The sequence below is a fragment of the Apus apus genome, chromosome 1 (genome assembly GCF_020740795.1).
Source record: "Apus apus isolate bApuApu2 chromosome 1, bApuApu2.pri.cur, whole genome shotgun sequence".
NCBI classification, from domain to species: domain Eukaryota; kingdom Metazoa; phylum Chordata; class Aves; order Apodiformes; family Apodidae; genus Apus; species Apus apus.
In genome coordinates, this window is record NC_067282.1 from 206,122,267 (window position 1) to 206,139,844 (window position 17,578).

Here is a 17,578-nt window from a genome sequence, read left to right on the forward strand (position 1 = left end):
AGCACCTCTGCAAAGAAGCTCCAGGTGGCTGCTCCACAAGTGGGAGCACAGTCCCTCTGCTCCAAAGCTCCACCAGTGTTGCTGCTCAGGAAGACAAAGACCTCCCTGTGCAGCTCAGGGTCCATGGGAAGACACTCCCACCACCCAGGGGCAGGTCTACACAGCATCATCTCACAGTGATGTCTCTCTGCCAGAGACAGGCAGATATGACCAGCCAGGGTTTGCAAGAAGGTTCTTATACCCACAGATCTCAGATCACCAAAGCTGAGAGGACCACCTGATGAGCTCCATCCCAGACCACCAAAGCTGGGAGGACCACCCAATGAGCTCCATCCCAGACCACCAAAGCTCCACCCCATACTGACAGAAAGAGAAGCCCTGCTTCAGCCACACAGGTGGCACAAAAAGATGAATCCCCTGAATCCAACAGAGAAGCCACAAGTAGAACATTGGTTATGGTGTCAGAGCAGGTGCAGACAGGATTGAAAACGTGTAGTGAAGTTATGGGATTGATAACTGGAACTTGGATCTCCTCTTGGGATGTCAGGATGGTACAAGGAGTAACATCTCTATGGGATGATGGGCAAAAGCAGAGAGCTCCAACTCAGTACAGCCAGAAGAAATACATCTAGAACATTCAGAAATCTGAGTTATTTAGCAAAGAAACTCTGTTTAGGCCCCAAAGGACTTCAGCCCCACAGACAGGAGATATCCAAGGAGACTCTCCCTGGGAAGTGAGAAACTTAAGTTGCTGCCTTGGGGCCTGTAACAGAGATGGGCAACAGGACACCTTCCTTCAGAGCCAACAAGCACTGCAGTGTCTGCAAACTGGGACCTGGGAGGGAAGTGCTGACCCCAAGGCAGCCCTAGAGAAGAGCTTGGCTCATGGCCTTTTCCCTCAAAGTATGAAAACACATGCAGGTTCAAGGAACATCCTAATACCATCTTCAAAATGTCAACCCCAAAAGTTGCTCTCTCTGAATCTCAATGAAGATCACAAGGAATTTCCAGAGCTGCTCTCATCCTTGTCGCAGTCATGTCCAACCTGTTCCAACAGGAGCAGTTAGGAGCAGTCCCCATGCAGGCAACTCAATCAAAACACACAGTTGGAGATGCCCACAAGTCTGAACTGGTTTTGTTCCATAGCCAGAACCTTTCCACCAGCGCACAGCCTGGGCAGCTGTCAGGTTAGACACTCAGACACTTCTCTTTGTTTGATCTTGGTGAGAAGTGGCAGAGCAACATCTTGGCCATGCAGCCAAACTATTCTACCAACACTCTGGCCTTATCCAAACTACCTCCTGTGAACAATCTGTACCTGAGCCCTGAGCACGAGCTTTGTCTGGAAAAGCAAGAGTCAGCAAAAGCCAAAACCCCACCAGGTGACGCATCAGCCACCAACCAGTATGGACAACTGAAGGAAAAGGCTCACATTTTTGCTCCAGATTTTGTGTCTAAGCACCATCTGTTTTTCACATCTCACTGCACAACTTCAGTTTAACCCAAACACTACACATTCTGCCAGAAAGGGCCCAGCAAACATCAGCTCCCAGCCACAGGAAGGGCTCACAAACCACACTGATGAGTCTGTTCTCTGTTTTTTATTTAGCATGCCAAAAGGACAGGACAAACAGCACGAGAGGGGGGAAGGTGGAACCTTCTCAGTGGGACTCCCACCTCATCAGCCCTGCTCACCTCTGGGAAAGGATGGAGATCCCAACCACGTCTTTGATGCCATCAGGTGTTTCCCACCAGGACAACAGGACCACATCTCTTTCCCCTCCAGCAGGCCCAGGGCACAGCACCACACCCAGGGGGGTGCAGCAGGGACCAGCACAGAAGGATGAAGCACATAGAGACAATCTGAAGGAAGGACAGGGCTGAGCACTGGGAACAGCAGCTGGACTGTGGGCTGGAGGCCACCAGCTGAGCCCCACGGGGCCAGGGAGAAGAGCTTTGCTGTCAGACCCTGCAGGCACAGGCTCATGGTGCTGCCACTGGGGTCCCATGGCCACCTCACCTTCCAAGGCCACCAGATCAGGCCCCAAAGGCACTGAATGCTTTATCCCCAGGGACCAACATGCAGGTGTCCCACAGCAGGTGTCACATACTCATCACAGCACCCTCAGAGCTGACAGCTCACTCAGCCCAAGCACCCTCGTAAGGAGCTGCCTGAGGGTGCAAGCACAGACACTTACAGTCTCTGGAAGGGCTGGGATTACAGCCAAGAACAGACTTGGGAAGTGGGTTCAGGCTTCCAGAAACGAATGAAAACAACTGTTGTGCAAAACAGAGAGTCACATTTTACTGAGTTTCTTTTATGTTCTGTAACTTTGTCTCTAACTTCACAATCAAGGTTTAACTCTAACCAGAATCCATCAGTGTGAATTTTAAAGCTCATTAAATATGCAAAGTGAACTTCACTGAATCTGTCAAACCATGGCCACTTCTCCACTCTCCTAAGGACTACATTGAATAAAAAATAAATCCAGATGTTCTTGCTTTACACTGGGACCAGTCCAGGCTTGCCCAAAGTGCTGCCCACCCAGCCCCCAGGTTGCCTGGGCAGCTGCTGGTGGCAGAGGGACACCCACAGCTGCAGGGACCCATCAAGTGACCCCCAAGGACACCAGACTGTTTGGCACATGCAACCACAGCTCCTCCTGACACTGCTGTCCTCCAGGAACAGCAAATTCCTGTTCGCTGGTTGTTGGTGCAGGAGATGGAGAGTCAGGAGTCACAGCCATGTTGAGAATTTTCTGTTAGGCCAGAATAAACACCTGCAAATAACTGTTCTCTTTTGAAGGCTCCTAAAATGTGCCACAGGGTCGGAGGTTCAGACCAACAGTCACAGTCTCTTGCTCCATCACTCCCTGTGGCCTGCAGAAGACCCTGCACTGCAGCCATCTCCACCAAAGGGACTGATGGTTGCTGACCTCAGGACAGCACCACACACTGACCAGGATCAGGTGTCTCCTGCTGGATGCCAATACCCTCAATAACATCAGCCAACACCTGGACACACACCCCTTCAGGTGCAGCCATCGCCCACTGCACCGATGGGCAAACCCGGAGTCTGCTGGGCATATCAATGAACACTTGTGAACTTCCAGGGCTGACCAGCGTGTCTGCTGAGAGACACTCAGACCGGGCAGCAGCTTACCTTGCCGTGGGTCATACTGCCGCATCTGCACCTCCTCCACGCATTCTGCCGGGAACCAGCCAGTCCTGCCCTTCACTGTTCCTTCCCAAAAGCCTCCTTCGCCGATGCTCAGCACTGTGGGAAGAAAGGGACAGGTCTGTGAGAACCAGCTCCCAGGGAACCAGCAGGGCTCCCAGGGAACCAGCAGGGCTCCCAGGGAACCAGCAGGGCTCCCAGGGAAGGGGAAGGCCAGAACGACCATGGCAGCGGAACACGGAACCGCAGAGCACAGAAAACAGGTCTGGGCTCAGGAGCCTGCCCGTGGCAGGGGGTAGAAACTAGATAATCTTTAAGGTCCCTTCCAACCCAAACCATTCCACGATTCTAGGTGTGGTCTGGAGGAAGAAAGCATCTCAAGAAGCCTTCAAAAGCTTCCTTCATCCCTACTCAGAAGACGGGACAGCGCAGGGAATGGCCTTCATGCAGCCACGTGCTGCGAAAACCAAACGGAGAATTGGTGGCATCTTTGGAAGAAGGATTCGTGGGGGACCCAGACACAACGGGGGCTTTGGTAAAACCATTTCCTGGAAACGTTACTACTGTAACTTCTGACATCTCCAGAGCAACAGAGGCAAACGTAAGGCAAATGAGATGGAGAGGGAGAGAAATTGGCCACAGCAACACCTCCAGTCCCCCTGAGAACTGGGGTGAACTGGCAGACCTTTGTGGGAAGAAAAAGAACAGTTTCCCGCACTGGCCCATGTTCAAAACCTAGAGGTGCTTCACTCCAGAAGACACAGCAAACAGGAAGGTACTTCACTGCCACAGCAAAATGCTCCCAACCCATTAAACTTGATTTTACTTGCTCAAAGCTCAGAGAAGCAGAAAGGAAGTCCCGAAATCTGCTCTGAAGATTAAATGAATTCAGACTCGAGGAGATTTTAATGGAGAATCACATCAGGAGCGTCCTCATTAAACCAGGGAACGAGCAGCTTGAACTCCTCACCAACTGCCAGCTGAAAGGGGTGGCTTTCAGGTGGCCAGGATACGAGCTGCAGAAGAGCTACAGACACAACCAGCACTTATTACACCTGAAGAATGAGCTGGGGGGTCCAATGCAGACTGACCAGCACAGTTCAAGGTTACAAAACAGGCTGAGGTTTCTGCTATGAAAACCCTCACCAGCAAATTATGTCTGATGGCAGCTGCCACCTCCTAGTTCCCTGCTACTGGATCCCCCACACCTTATGCTAGCAGGCTCTGCAAGAAAGAGCTGGATTGTTTGGGGATATCTACAAATGCATCAGACATTACCATCACATTTCCTACGGCCACAGAGAAAATGATTGTCATTCCCAGAGCACTCGAGATAAAAAAATGTGCACTAAGCAGGAGAGAAAAAAGGGAGGTGAGGATCATTACCCATCGTTCTGGATGTTCCCCATTTATATATTATATTCAGGGTGCCCAGATATCACTCCTCTTTTATCCAGAGAATGGCTGATGTGCAGGTCTCACTCGAATTCAAGCACTTACATGGCCAATTAATTGCACCATCCTGATCCAGTTGAGCAAAGGGGAGCACTTCCATGTGCTTCCAGGTTACCACAGCTCACAGCACCCTCCTAACCCTTTGAAACACTGTGGTCTCTGGAACAGATTGTGAATTCATGTGCGAGCTGTAGTCTGTAAAAGGCTATAGATCAAGAGAAACTGCAGCACATCACCTGAAAGTGATAAGCTTTGATACATCCTTTGGAAAACCTCCTGGTGCAGCATTTTTAAGGGCAATTCCTCTGATATCCAGACAAAAAAAAACCAAGCCAAACAGAAGAGTCAGCATCCTGGGGGCCCTTCTGCCAACAACCTCAGAAGTCTTCCCTCAGCATCATCCAGATAACGAGCTCTTAAAAACAAGCCACCACACCAGGAGATGCCCTGGATGTGCACAGGGACGTGGGGTTCCACGGGCTTGCTTTGAAACTTCCCGAGCTGATATAAACCCCCCCGTCCAGCCAGGGGACCCAGTGCTGGGCTCCTGAGCTCCTCCACAAATCCCTGGACAACAGGTGAAGGAAGAGGCTGAGGTCAAGTCTATTTTAAACTTGCATCATCTTATCTCATGCTTTCTTCCTATGGCTGTTTCTCCAGCTTTGTAATGATAACCTGGCCCTGTGGCTGTTAGAGCAGAAGCTCCATCGTCATCCTGAGCTCTCCCATGATCTGAGAGGCACTCGAGTGACCCCAACAGCCAGAGACCACAGCTCTGCAGACATGTCTGGAGACCCGACCCAGCACCACAGCTGTGACCTGTGAGGCTCCAACCAGCAGGCAGGCCCCCAAAAAAGATGAGGATGCTCCCGTGGCTGATGACTGAAAGTGCCCTTGGCAACAGGACAGCAGGGTTGAGGAGCCACCAGGCCAGGGGGACAGAGCTGGTCACCAGGTATTCAGATCCAGATGCAAAAGTGTGGAGTCTCCTTCTCTGGAGACATTCCAAACCTTGCCTGGACACAATCCTGTGCCACCTGCTTTGGGTGAAGCTGCTTGAGCACAGGGGTTGGACTAGATGATCTCCAGAGGTCCCTCCCAAACCCCACCACACTGTGACTCGGTGAAACCACCAGGAAAATGAGACCACTGGTACAACACGATCCCCAGCAACTGCATCTTGGATCCTCAGCAGGAACAGCACTTGAGATAAATTCTTTCATAATAATAAAACCTGTCCCACAAGGCTATGCAAGTGTACTGTGGCTGTGGGTGGTGTCAGAGCCACACATGCACCAGTTACTGCTCCTCTTCATCCCAGCAGAAGGGTCCCGACACTTCACAGCACTACTGGATTTACCCCTGCACCAATGAACATAGTGCCCATGACACTCACAGCCAAATCCAACCACCACAGTCATTAATCAACACACCACACCAGCCACACCAATTCCCCAAGGAAGAGGAGCTTCACGACTGCCTCTATCCAGGCCTCAGTCCTATAGGAAGCAGGAGAAAACCAACCAAACAAGGAAGCCTGATTAGCAAGCCAAGCAGGAGACTCATTTCAGTCTCTTCTCTAGATCCTTTATTGAGATGCAAATGCTCCTGCTCTCCACAGCTTATGATGTTGTCACCATTTGGAACAGACCTGAATCCTGTCTCTTATTTCCCTCTGCTCTCATCCGTGCTTTAGCAGCTCTGCTAACACTTCCCAATGGAACATTTCCCTTTTCTAGTACTTGGATTTTCCAACTTCCAAACCAGCCCCCTGTGGAGGAGAGCCCACCCAGCTCTCCAGAGCCTGGTGCGGTTCCTCCAGGCTCTTCAGTCACTGCTCCTTTCTGATTTGCTGCTTCTCAAGGACTGGAAGAGCTGAGGTTTTCAGCCTGTCTGGCATCGAGCTGAACACAGATTTTAAGGTAACAGCAAATTGAGTCTGTTCTCACAAAAGGAAACACGTGAAGTTGTTCATGTTTCACAACATCAAAACCTGCTCAAGCCAAGACAACCACCACCCACAGCTCTGCCCTCCCCCAGCAGGCTCAGCACCCCGCTGCACAGGCTGTCACCCCACTTCAGCAGCATCTCTCCTTCACAAATCCAGGCTGGCTACCCCCAGTCACCACCTTGTCCTTCATCTGTTTGGAAACCATTTCCAGGGTTAGTTCCTCCACCACCTTCCCACGGATCAAGATGAAACTGACCAGCCTGGACCTCCCCACAGCCAGCCAGCTCCTCAGCACTCCTGGTGTATCTCACCAGGACCAGGGACTTTCGTTGGTCCTGTCTAAGTGCTCCCTAACCTGACCCTCCTCCACTGAGGGTCTGCCTACCTCATCACGGTAGATACATGCCTCTGGTCTCAGGGACCTGGGCTTGCTGCAGCCTGGTCTCACCAGTGAAGGCTGAGGTGAAGAAGGCAGGTCCCTCAGTCTCAGTCAGCTCAAACTTTTCTTGTACTACAAACAAGCAGCTTCTTCAGAAACAGGTACAGAGAGCTCTGGGCTGGCAGAGGAAGGAGCAGGTGGGTGCCAAGGAGCTCTGAAGCCTCAGCAGCTCATGCCTGGCACACCGAAAGGACACTCAGAGCAGCAGCTTGGATTCAGGTGGACTCCAGCAGGGCCTGACCAGACCCGTGGATGCGATGCCACCCCTCAGCAGTCTCTCCAAAAGCCTGTTTCAGTTTCTCCTGCAGCATCAGGCCTTTCTCCTGCAGGCTCAGAATTCCCTGTGAGCCCAACTCTCCTCCCGTGGGGCCTCAGAGCAGCGGGCAAAACCACAGCGGTGACAAAAGAGCTGGAACTGACAAGGGCAGAGAAATAAATGGCCCACTGAGCCCTACAAATCCTGGATGCCACCTGGGCCACTCACACACACAAGCACCCCTCTGAAGGTCGCTGGTAATTAGCATAGCTATAAACATGCTAATGAGGCACACCCCGTGAGTCACGGTGGGACAGACCCCTGAAATGCTTAAATGTGCTTTGGAGAAATGAACAAACAGACATGCTGAGAAAAAGTGTCTGTGATGGGGAAGTCAGCCCACCAACCCTGGATGCCAGAGGCTGGGCAGGCAGGTCCCAGAGTCCCTGTTCTGCTGTGTGCTCCACAGCCTGCACAGAGAAGCCCATGACTGCCACGTTCTCAAGGTGACTTTGACTGCAAAGATCCTGGAGAAAAAGCCCATGGGATGGTTTGGGTGGGAAGGGACCTTGAAGGTCATCTAGAATCATAGAATCATTCTGGTTGGAAGGGACCCTGAAGATCACCAAGCCCAACCATAACCTAAATCCCCTACCATAACCTGATTTACCCGTTCAGTGCCTAAATCATGTCCCTAAGCACTAGATCTACATTTCTTTTAAATACTTCCAGGGATGGTGACTCCACCACCTCTCTAGTTCCAACACCCATGCTATGGGCAGGGACGCTTTCCACTAGACCAGGTTTCTACAAGTCTCACCACTTGCAAGGATGGGACATCCACAAACCATCTTGGTTTTCTCTCACCCACTCTTGGTGGCTCCCTCTCCACTCTCACACCAAAGGCAGACAGTCCTACCTTCCCCCCTCGACACACAAATCCACCTTCAACCAGTGTTCTCCCATGGACCTGACTCTGCTTTCCCCCAGGCCATCTGCAGCCCTTACACATCTCCAAACCAGTCTTCCAAACCATTTTATACTGTCTCCCACTGTACCTGCCAACCTCTCCCTTGGAGAATCCACTGTAACATCCTCCAGGTCTTGTGGAAAACACCCTGCTGAAATGATGCTTGCAGACCCCAGCCAGCTGCAAATGACCAGGCAGTTGCCCTGACCAAAGACTGTGGTTTTCCCCTCATGCTCATTATATCCATTTCACTCCCATTTAACCCTTAAAACCTACACACAGACCCAACTCAGCAGCATCACCTCTTTAAGACCACCTCTCTTCACCCCATGTTTGCATTTCCAGCTGTTCTGCTGCCTGACTCTACAACCTGCAGTTCCAGGACCTGGTCCTGCCTCTCCCCTGTTGCACAGCAGAAAGCAGATCTCCAACCTGGCAGGACCCTAGGAGCTACCAAGATGTGCCCTTCACGTGGGCCAGGAACCTCACAGGTGGCTGGGACTGCAGAACTCTTCAGTTTGTTCCTATCACTTTCTTTGCTCCTATGTTCTTATCATTTTCCTTTGCTTCACAGGTCCCAAGACCAAAATACATTTTTAAAAAAGGAAAAAAAACCCAAACCAGAGTGGCCACGGGTGGACAATGGCTCATGTAACCTGGGTATTGTAGAAAGCACCCCGATCTGTGTGAGAGGCTCACGTGGAGATGACACGGCCCCTCAGCCACGCTCTTCACCTTCCTGTTTCCCTTCTGAGCTGCTCCGTGCCTGGAGCCAGGCCAGGGGAGCTGCCAGAACCAGGCTGACAGCAGTTCTGCTCCATGTCAGCTGCAAATTACTGTTTCTGAGCTCTGAGAAACCTGCAGCAACTGACCCATTTTTTCGGTCCATCCCTCCTCTGAGCAGCAGTTCTGTGCTGTGACCTTCACTTAGTTCCAGAGCTAATCAGGCTCCAAGTTTCGTCCTATAATTGTTTTCCCACCCTAGGAAAGGTTTCTCCTCCTTTCCCTTTCATTTGCCTGTGTCTGTACTGAGACACAGTCCAACCTGGAAGCAAACCAAGCCAAGCCAAGCCAAGCTTCACAGGGCTGCAGACCCCTGCCCTGAGTCCTGTCAGCCCCCAGCTCCCCCAGGCACCCTGCCCAGGGGTCTGGGAAGCCTGAGCACAGACCACATGCACCAGTGACCCATCCTCAATGCACAATTACTCACACTCTAGGTCCCCAAATCCCAGGAGAGTTTGTGAACCCACACCAGAGGCATCCTCTTTCCAGAAGAAGCCCACCAGTTGTGCCATGCAGGTCTCGGGGATGTCAGACCTGGGAAGGTTCAGTCTCCAGCACCTGCTCAATGAGTCCACACCCTTCCTGACTCTAGAGCTGGGGAACTCAAACCCCATCATCTGATGGAATTCAGACCCTTGGTGGCTCGAGATCTAAACCCCAGGGAAGCTGTGGCTGCCCCATGCCTGGCAGTGTTGAAGGGCAGGTTGGATGGGGCTTGGAGCAGCCTGGGCTGGTGGGAGGTGTCCCTGCCCATGGCAGGGGATTGGAAGTAGATGATCTTTGAGGTCCTTTCCAACCCAAACCATTCCATGATTCCATGTTTCTACGGTTTCTACAGCCAGTGAGCCCCCAGGACACCCCACAACAGCCCAGCTTCTCCCTCCACACAGCTGCTTGGTTTGTTATGAAATTAAAATGCAATTATAAAAGTTGATTTTAAATGCCCCATCAAATTAATAAACTGACTGTGCACAATCCATCTGGCAGCTGTTGCAGGGTCCGTTCATCACAACAACAGATTTCACTTGAGTTTATTAATAAAAAACCAAGGGAGACAAGTTGGCAGTTAAAGACACCAGGGAAAACATGAAGATTCACATGGGGCCCCAGAAGAACAAGAAAAAGGGTTTGTCCACCAGCCTCACCATCCTCCACTGAAATGCCCAGGGGAGACTTCTGATGCTGGTTACAGCTGAGCAAGCCTTCATCAGGCACCACTTGCCCCTTGACTGACAACAGATGAGAAGCCAGGGTCTGCACACAACATGGAAACAGAGTCCTCCTGTCAGCCAGGCCTGGTCAGAGATGTGCTCCACACCAAAGATGCACCCACCATCCCACTGAACACCCCTACTCTGACAGAGGCCTCAAAACACCCCACAGAACTACCTGTGGGCAATGAGCTGATCCCACATGGCCCATGAACAGGAGCAGAGCCCAGTGCAATTTTGACTAATCAAAGAAAGCCTCTGGCTCTCCAACAGAAGGTCTATGGAGATCTGGGGCTGGACCCTCTCCCAGCCCTGTGTGCGTGCAGAACTCCCCCTAACAAGGGCACTCCACCACACTTCTTCCTGCTGCAGACCCCAGCAAGCCTCCTGCACAAGTGTCACCAGCCTCGGACCACTGTGCACCACTGGGAGGGGAACTTTTGCCCAGGTCTTGCCTCTGCCCAACAAGCTTCCCACAGCCAGACTCTTCCTCAGCACCTCCAGCCCTATGCCAGGTGTTCTGAGTGGGAAACACACCAGCAGTTCAGCAGCTCACACGCAGGAGCACCTGGTTACACCAGGACCTCAGTGCCCATGAAGCTTCCTACAACAGCCCTCAGTTCTCCCTGTCCAAATAGGCTGCCTGTGACTGCTGCTCCACCAGGCTGTTCGACATCCTTCAACCACAGCCTCCCCTGCCTACATTACCTCATGGTGATAAAGTCTCAGGGCAAACCAGAGGGCTTCTCTCCCTCAGAGGTGACATGCTTGCTTCATAATATTAAACCAGAAAGAAATCCAATACAGAAGGTGTGAGCTCAGCAGGGACATCATCATCCTGCCACGACACCACCAGCTCTCCACATCGGTAGGCAGCACGTTGGTGGGCTCTAGTCACTTACCTCTGCTGAGTTTGCAGGTGCTCTCTATGATCAGAGACAGATTAATCTCGGTGGCTAGTGCAGATCTTGACCAAAAGCCCGTCAGTAAAAATGATCAGTTAGAGGAGAGCTTCAGTTTGCAAGTTCCCTCTTGCAGTAGAATAATGTTTCCCTCTCAAATAAAGAAGAGAACTTAATAAAGACTGAAGAGTTCCTGTCTCTTCAAACTTCTCTTCCCTTGAATCACAGTCGAGGCCAGGATAGCAAGTAAGAGTACAAATATTCAGACCCTACAAAAGAGAGCTAAAATCCCCTTTTGAATTGTCTCACTAAGAATTGTAGGGGTTGAAGATGACCATCCCCTCAGAGCAGGTTTTAAGATGCTTTCAGTCCTGAGCACAGTCTCAGAGCAGTGCACCAAACACCAAACAACATCCAGTCCTCGCTCCAGCTGCTGCCCCAGTGATCCCATGGAATTGTTGGTGTGATTTATTGTTACCAGCGAATTCTGCAGCTCCACGTGCCTGAGCCCAGATGCCCCTGAGGAGAAGATGCTCTCGAAGCATCTTCAGAGCAGCAAAGCCAGCAGATCCACTGCTACAGCCAAGCAGCTTTGGCAGCAATTCAACCTGCCAGATCAGGGACTTCCAAGATTGGCAAAAAATGCACATCATCCCAAGAAGAAGGGACAGAAAAGACCCCCAAACTACAGCTAACTCGGAGGACAGGGCACTTTGACCTGCTTCCTATACAAAAAAATGGCCAAGACGATGGATGTGACTTAGTCTGGCACCCTGCTAGTTTGCATTTATGTCTGAACAATTTTTAAAACAGAGACAGATGAAAAAGAAGGGAAACTTCCTTTGCTGCATTACAAGTAAAAGAAGAGCGGGGTGTGTTTCCTCATTATTCCTGATAAAATGCTGGGGAGAATTCAATCTTCCCACAGTCCAAAGAACCACCTGGATGATGCTGCAGCAGCCGCTGACCCTGGTGGCACAGGCAGCTGGGCTTGGAGCTGAGGACAGGACGGTTGTGCTGGGCTCTCTCTGCAAGAGTTTCTTCCACAAGCCTGGACCAGCTCTGTCCATAAAAAAGAGAAGCAGGTCCTCTGCTGGGGACTATGCTTTGTGCCTGAGGAGCAGAAATCAGCACCCATCCTGCTCCCAGGAGCTCAGGCCCACCGCCACGGGCAGGGGACCAGCATGCTGTTCAGCCCTGCTCAGAAGAACAACCCAAACAAGCTTTGGTGAGTCTGGCAGAGATTCCCCACAGCCCTTCACATCGACAGTTCAGGCACACGTTTGTGGTGGCAGCTCTGCACCTCCTGTCTGGGAGGCCAGGAAAGGGACATGCTCCAAGCAGAGCAGCCCTGCAGCCCCCAGGGCTCAGCAGAGCACCGTGCTGCTGATGACAACCAAGAGAGTGCCCAGGTCCTGCTCACAGCTGCTGCCTACTGCACAACCTGTGCTTGGACGCTTCCGGCCAGAGACACGGTGCTTCCCACCCAGGACCACTAAAACACCTCCTGCTACAAAGACAGGCTCTACATTTGGATGGACAAGACCTGTTTCCAAGGCAGATGGCTGCAGACACAGCAATGAGGTCTCTCAACACCGTCCCCAGCAGCGCTTCGTCAGGGCACATTTCAATAGGCTGCCCCTTCTGAAAACTGCCCTTGAACATGATTTAACTGCTGGTGCTCCACTGAACTTGCAACCTTCAGCTTTTCACACAGACCACCTTGACCCAGGGTAACAGCCTGGGGTGAGGGACACTCTCTAAAGTGCCTCTTCTGTACCTTGTTGAGTCTGGGACTCCAACTACCTCAGAGGAGCAGAGACACAGCTGGGTCCAAGTGAGGTCTGAGGTGGCCCACAGCTCAGACACACACTGGAGGAAATGGGATCATTAAGGATGAAAGGGGATGTGACCTGAAGAACGGGCACAAAGAGGGAACTGGCACAGCAGAGACAGCTCAGCCACCCCTGCCTGCACCATCTGCCACCAGTGACATTGTGACTCTCCTGGCACCTTCGGACGCAGGCAGGTAAAAGCAATTAAGTTCAGAGCCTGGGGACCTGAAAAGTCTCCAGGAGCAGATGGGACCCACCCGAGTGCCATGAGAAGGGAAGGGCAGCAGAACGTGGTGCCCTCGGCCCCACACTACCCTGCAGCACAGCACCTGGTCCAGCAGAAGACAACCCCCAGGCTCTGCGGGGTTTGTCATGCTCCCTCTCCTGGGTCACTGCTGCTCTGTCCGAGTTTCATGTCAAGCTCATCAGTGCTTGAAGGACACACCGAGAAGGCTGGACCATGCACCCAGACCTTCATGCCCACCACTCCTTAGGGACAAGACCTGCATGAGCAGGGAATGAGCTGGTGTCTGGGCAGAGAAGGACCTGGCTGACCATGTGTGCAAGCTAGCCCAGGTGGCCCAGCCAGGAGTGGCCATGCTTGGAGAGGGGGCAGAGGGGCCAGGAGGGGCCTGGCAGACTCTCAGCAAGCTGCCATGTCCTACCCTGCCTGGGGACAGTGTCACTGTGCCCAAGGAACAACGTGGCCAGTCATGGCCTTAGCCTGGAGCTCCAGGCTCCTGGTGCTGGAGGGGCCGTGGTGCACCCTGCAGATGAGGACCAGACCTTGACCTTGGCTCGCTGGTCTGTGGGACTGGGAGCCCAGAAGACGTGAGGCTGCAGCTGGTGCTGCTCAAGCAGCACATCACGTTTTGTAGCTTCCTCCACACCACAGCTCTGCTCCTCACCTGCAGCAACCCCAGCAGCAACAGCACATCTGCCTCTCCCCCTCCTCTGGTTTAGGCTGAAATTCCTCGAGGCAGAAGGAATTCCTGCAGGGAATCTCTGTGCAGTTCCCAGCTCGAGGGGCCGGGGGTCCATGAGCCCAATGGCAGCAGAGATGCTGCCACAATCCCCTTGTGTCACAGCCACCCTCACTGCTGCTCCCAGACACTCCAGCCCTGCAGCCTCCAGCTGCTAAGCTGATTTTTATAATCATCTTGCTTTTAATACAATCATTATACAGTCATTATGCCTTTAATTAAGCATTTATTGTAAAAAATAGTGCCAATCAAAGTCAGCAGGTTGGAATAGGAAAGGAAGGGAATGAACGTATTCCCAAAATGTTAATGAGGACGTTTCAGCCCAAGCAGAGCTTCAGGATCTGGTACCCAGAGAGCAGATCTGGAATCTGATGTGTGAGGCTTGAGTAGGATGGCCCAGCCTGGGCACCCAGGGCTGGGAGCTTCAATTCCACTGCCCAAGCTTATCCCTCCCAGCACCAACTGCTCTTTCCCCCGTTCCCTTCCCAGCCTCCTCGGGACATTAATCCTACCAAGGCTGCTCAGAATTTCTGACAGCCCAGAGCCCCAGCCCCAGAAGCCGCCCTGACAGTCTGCAGGGAGATGTCTCAGGACACTGGGCTTGTCAAAGCCAAGTCTGCCCTGGAAAACTCAGATGAAATTTGGCACAAGTTACTGCACCCACAGCCCAGTGCATGCAACCCCAGCAACTTCTCCTACAGCAGTTTTCCCTGTCTTAGGGGGCTGAGATCTCCTCACCCCCGAGGTACCTCAAACTTCACAGAGATAAAGAAGGGTTTGGGTGAGAAGAAACCTTAAAGCCCATCCAGTCCCATCCCTGCCATGGGCAGGGACACCTCCCACCAGCCCAGGCTGCTCCAAGCCCCATCCAACCTGCCCTTCAACACTGCCAGGGATGGGGCAGCCACAGCTTCTCTGGGCAGCCTGGGCCAGGGTCTCCCCACCTTCAGTGTAAAACTGGGATCGTGAATCTACCACATCCCATCTTCAGTGTCCCAACAATTCACTGGGAATTCATGATGCCAGAGTGGATGTCTAAAGCAGGGAACACTCTTCAGCCCTTGCTAAATTACTCCAGTAGTTAAACAGCCTCAAGATTAAAAAAAAACAATCCAAGCAACAAAACAAAAAAAGAAACAACCAAAACCAAATGAAAATCACATCACAACATCCAGCTCTTGTAGCCTGAAGTTTTCATTTCAGCTTCTACCATCCCTTTTCCTTTTTTGCTACATTAGAGCTCCTGCTACAGCTGCCTCCTTCTGTAGAGCTGTCTTGTAAGCCTTCCAGAGTCAAATCCCCTTCCTAAGATCTCCTCTATGCTCCTTCTAATTTGCTACCATCTCCCTCAAAGTACAGACATCAGATGGACTCAGGAGGCAGCGACGGACGCTCCATCGACAGACTCGGAGTCTCAAAGCTGCCCAGGTGAGAAGGACTAAAGGTCACGGAAATCCCTTGTCAGCACAAAAAGGTTTTAACAGCCAACGCTACCATCTCTGGATTACCACGTAATTCTAGTCCATCTGCAGCCTGCAGACCTCCTGGTCCTCAGGCACCTCCTGCCAAGGGAAGGGCACATGGAGGGCACAGAGCCTGGGAAGGACCAGGACTCCCCCCAGCCCCGCAGAGGCAGAGCTCACGGAGCTCTCCTGTGCTGCTGGGAGGAGGCCTGAGGACACAAACATCAGAAACTCTCCAGAGGGCAGGTGTACCCAAAAAGGGTTGCAGGCAATTGTACTCCTGCTGCTGGATCCCTCACGTGCCAAGACTTTGGCAGGATCACATCTTTCTAGTACAACTCACACCTGCAAGGAGGTGAAACGGCTGGATGAGAGAAACAGGAGAACTACATCCAGCTCACCCAGCTCCACCCACCTTCCACCCGGTCCATCCACACAACCAGCAGCAGGAGGACCCCACTACCTGTCAAAACACTCACAGAACACAGCTAGGAGACATCACCTATGAGAAAGATGTGACTTTGCAGATGTGGTGTTGCACGGTTTTTATAAGATATCGTTAAGAGATAAACCTGAGGAGGCTCCTGGACTCCTCCCCATCTCGGGCGCTGCAGAGCAGCTTGTACAATAACCCCTGCATGATGTCTGGTCACCTGTGGGCTCAATGTCCCCCTAAAGGACAACAGCCTGGTCCTGCTTGCACACACACTGCCCTACTACAGACAAAAAGAAGCAATCCCCCAAAACATGAGGCCTCTGGTAACCCAGAGCAAATTGTGTCTCCAGCCACCCCACAGCCAGGCTCCTGTGCTGGCTTCTCCCAGAGCACCTGAAAGGACCAACAGGCCTGGGGGGACTCCTTAGACAGCAGGGCACTTGCTGCAGGAGTGGCATCACTCAAGCCTTTTTTTATCTCTCTCCTAGGGTGTTGGTGGTTTTGTTTTTTTCTGTTGCTAATACATACACAGGGCACAGAACAAGTGTAATATATTCATTAAAAAGGATATACAATCCCTGCTTGGTTTCCCAGCCCAAGGAACGAAGGGGCTGCAGGGTGGGCAGACATGCCAGTGACAAGGGGCTGAGGAGCCAGGCAGAGCAGCCAGCCTGCTCCTCCTCCTAGGAAAGGGCAGCAGAGGGAGAAGCAGCAGCTGCCCAGCACAGAGCCCTGCTGGGTGTTAATTCCTTGCCTTCCCGGCCAGGTTACACTGGTTAATGCAATCCCAAGGACCAGAGCAGACCCTGGGAAGGGCGCCCTGTCCTGCCCCAGCTCCCACGCTGGCAGGTTCAGCCCTGGCAGCTCCACAACAGGAGGACTTTGGGGATTCAGGGATCCAGAGCCCACAGCTCAGCAGTCCCAGAGAGGGGGCCCTTCCATCACCCCCATCCTCCGCACAGAGGGGTGACACAAACACCCCCGGTGCCTGCTGTCACCTGTCTGGGTTCCCTCCTCAGCAGAGACATTCTGTGGGTTTTGTCTCCCACCCCCTGCCATGCCCTCCCCAGCCATTTCCAGCCCTGCGGGGCAGTGGGATCGCAGCGGAGCCCAGCACAGCCCGTCCCGCGGGGCCTGGCCAGGCAGGACACCGGGGCTGCGGGTCCCAGGCTTCCTGGGCATCCCGGCACTGCTGGTATGCAGCAAGCAGCAGCACAGGATTCCCGAGCTCCTGAACAGCAACCGGAGCTGCAGGAGAGAGACCCTGGAGAGTCACAACCCCCGTGCCCAGCTGCACCACCCTGCTCCTCTCCTGCTCCCCCAGCTCTTCTCCTGCTCCCCCAGCTCCTCTCCTGCTACCCTTGCCCTCACAGACAAGCTGGTTTTCTGGAGGAGGAGTCCAGGAGTTGAGGAAATCCCTTTGTCTGCTGCCTGAATCCTCTTTCCATTGAAGTGCTGTGACATGCTTTGCCGTATTAACACCACTCAAGCAGCTAAAATGCCTTGTCAAAGAAAGGCAAGAAAGCGTCTTGGAGGTTATTACAGGCTGATGTGATTTTTCTAAACCCTCGCTGAGTGAGTCCCACTCTGAGGAACATTTTAGGATCAGATACTTAGGTGGGGACTGGCAATTGCAATTCTAATTTACTGCTGCAGCTTAGAAAGCTTGTCTTTAAAGACAGAAGGATTAGGAATCCCCCAGATCCATTCAAGAGG

The 17,578-nt window shown here is 52.5% G+C and overlaps 1 protein-coding gene across 6 annotated transcripts in view; it reads right to left on the reverse strand.

Annotated features, from left to right (window-relative positions):
• The window catches only part of SHANK3 (SH3 and multiple ankyrin repeat domains 3), a 311,807-nt gene that overhangs the window by 122,189 nt on the left and 172,040 nt on the right, over positions 1 to 17,578 (reverse strand). For all 6 annotated transcript variants that reach the window (XM_051612097.1, XM_051612081.1, XM_051612074.1 and 3 more), the window contains one exon: positions 3,164 to 3,277. In XM_051612097.1, the coding sequence (XP_051468057.1) occupies positions 3,164 to 3,277 (114 nt within the window). The remainder of the gene's footprint in view (positions 1 to 3,163; positions 3,278 to 17,578) is intronic.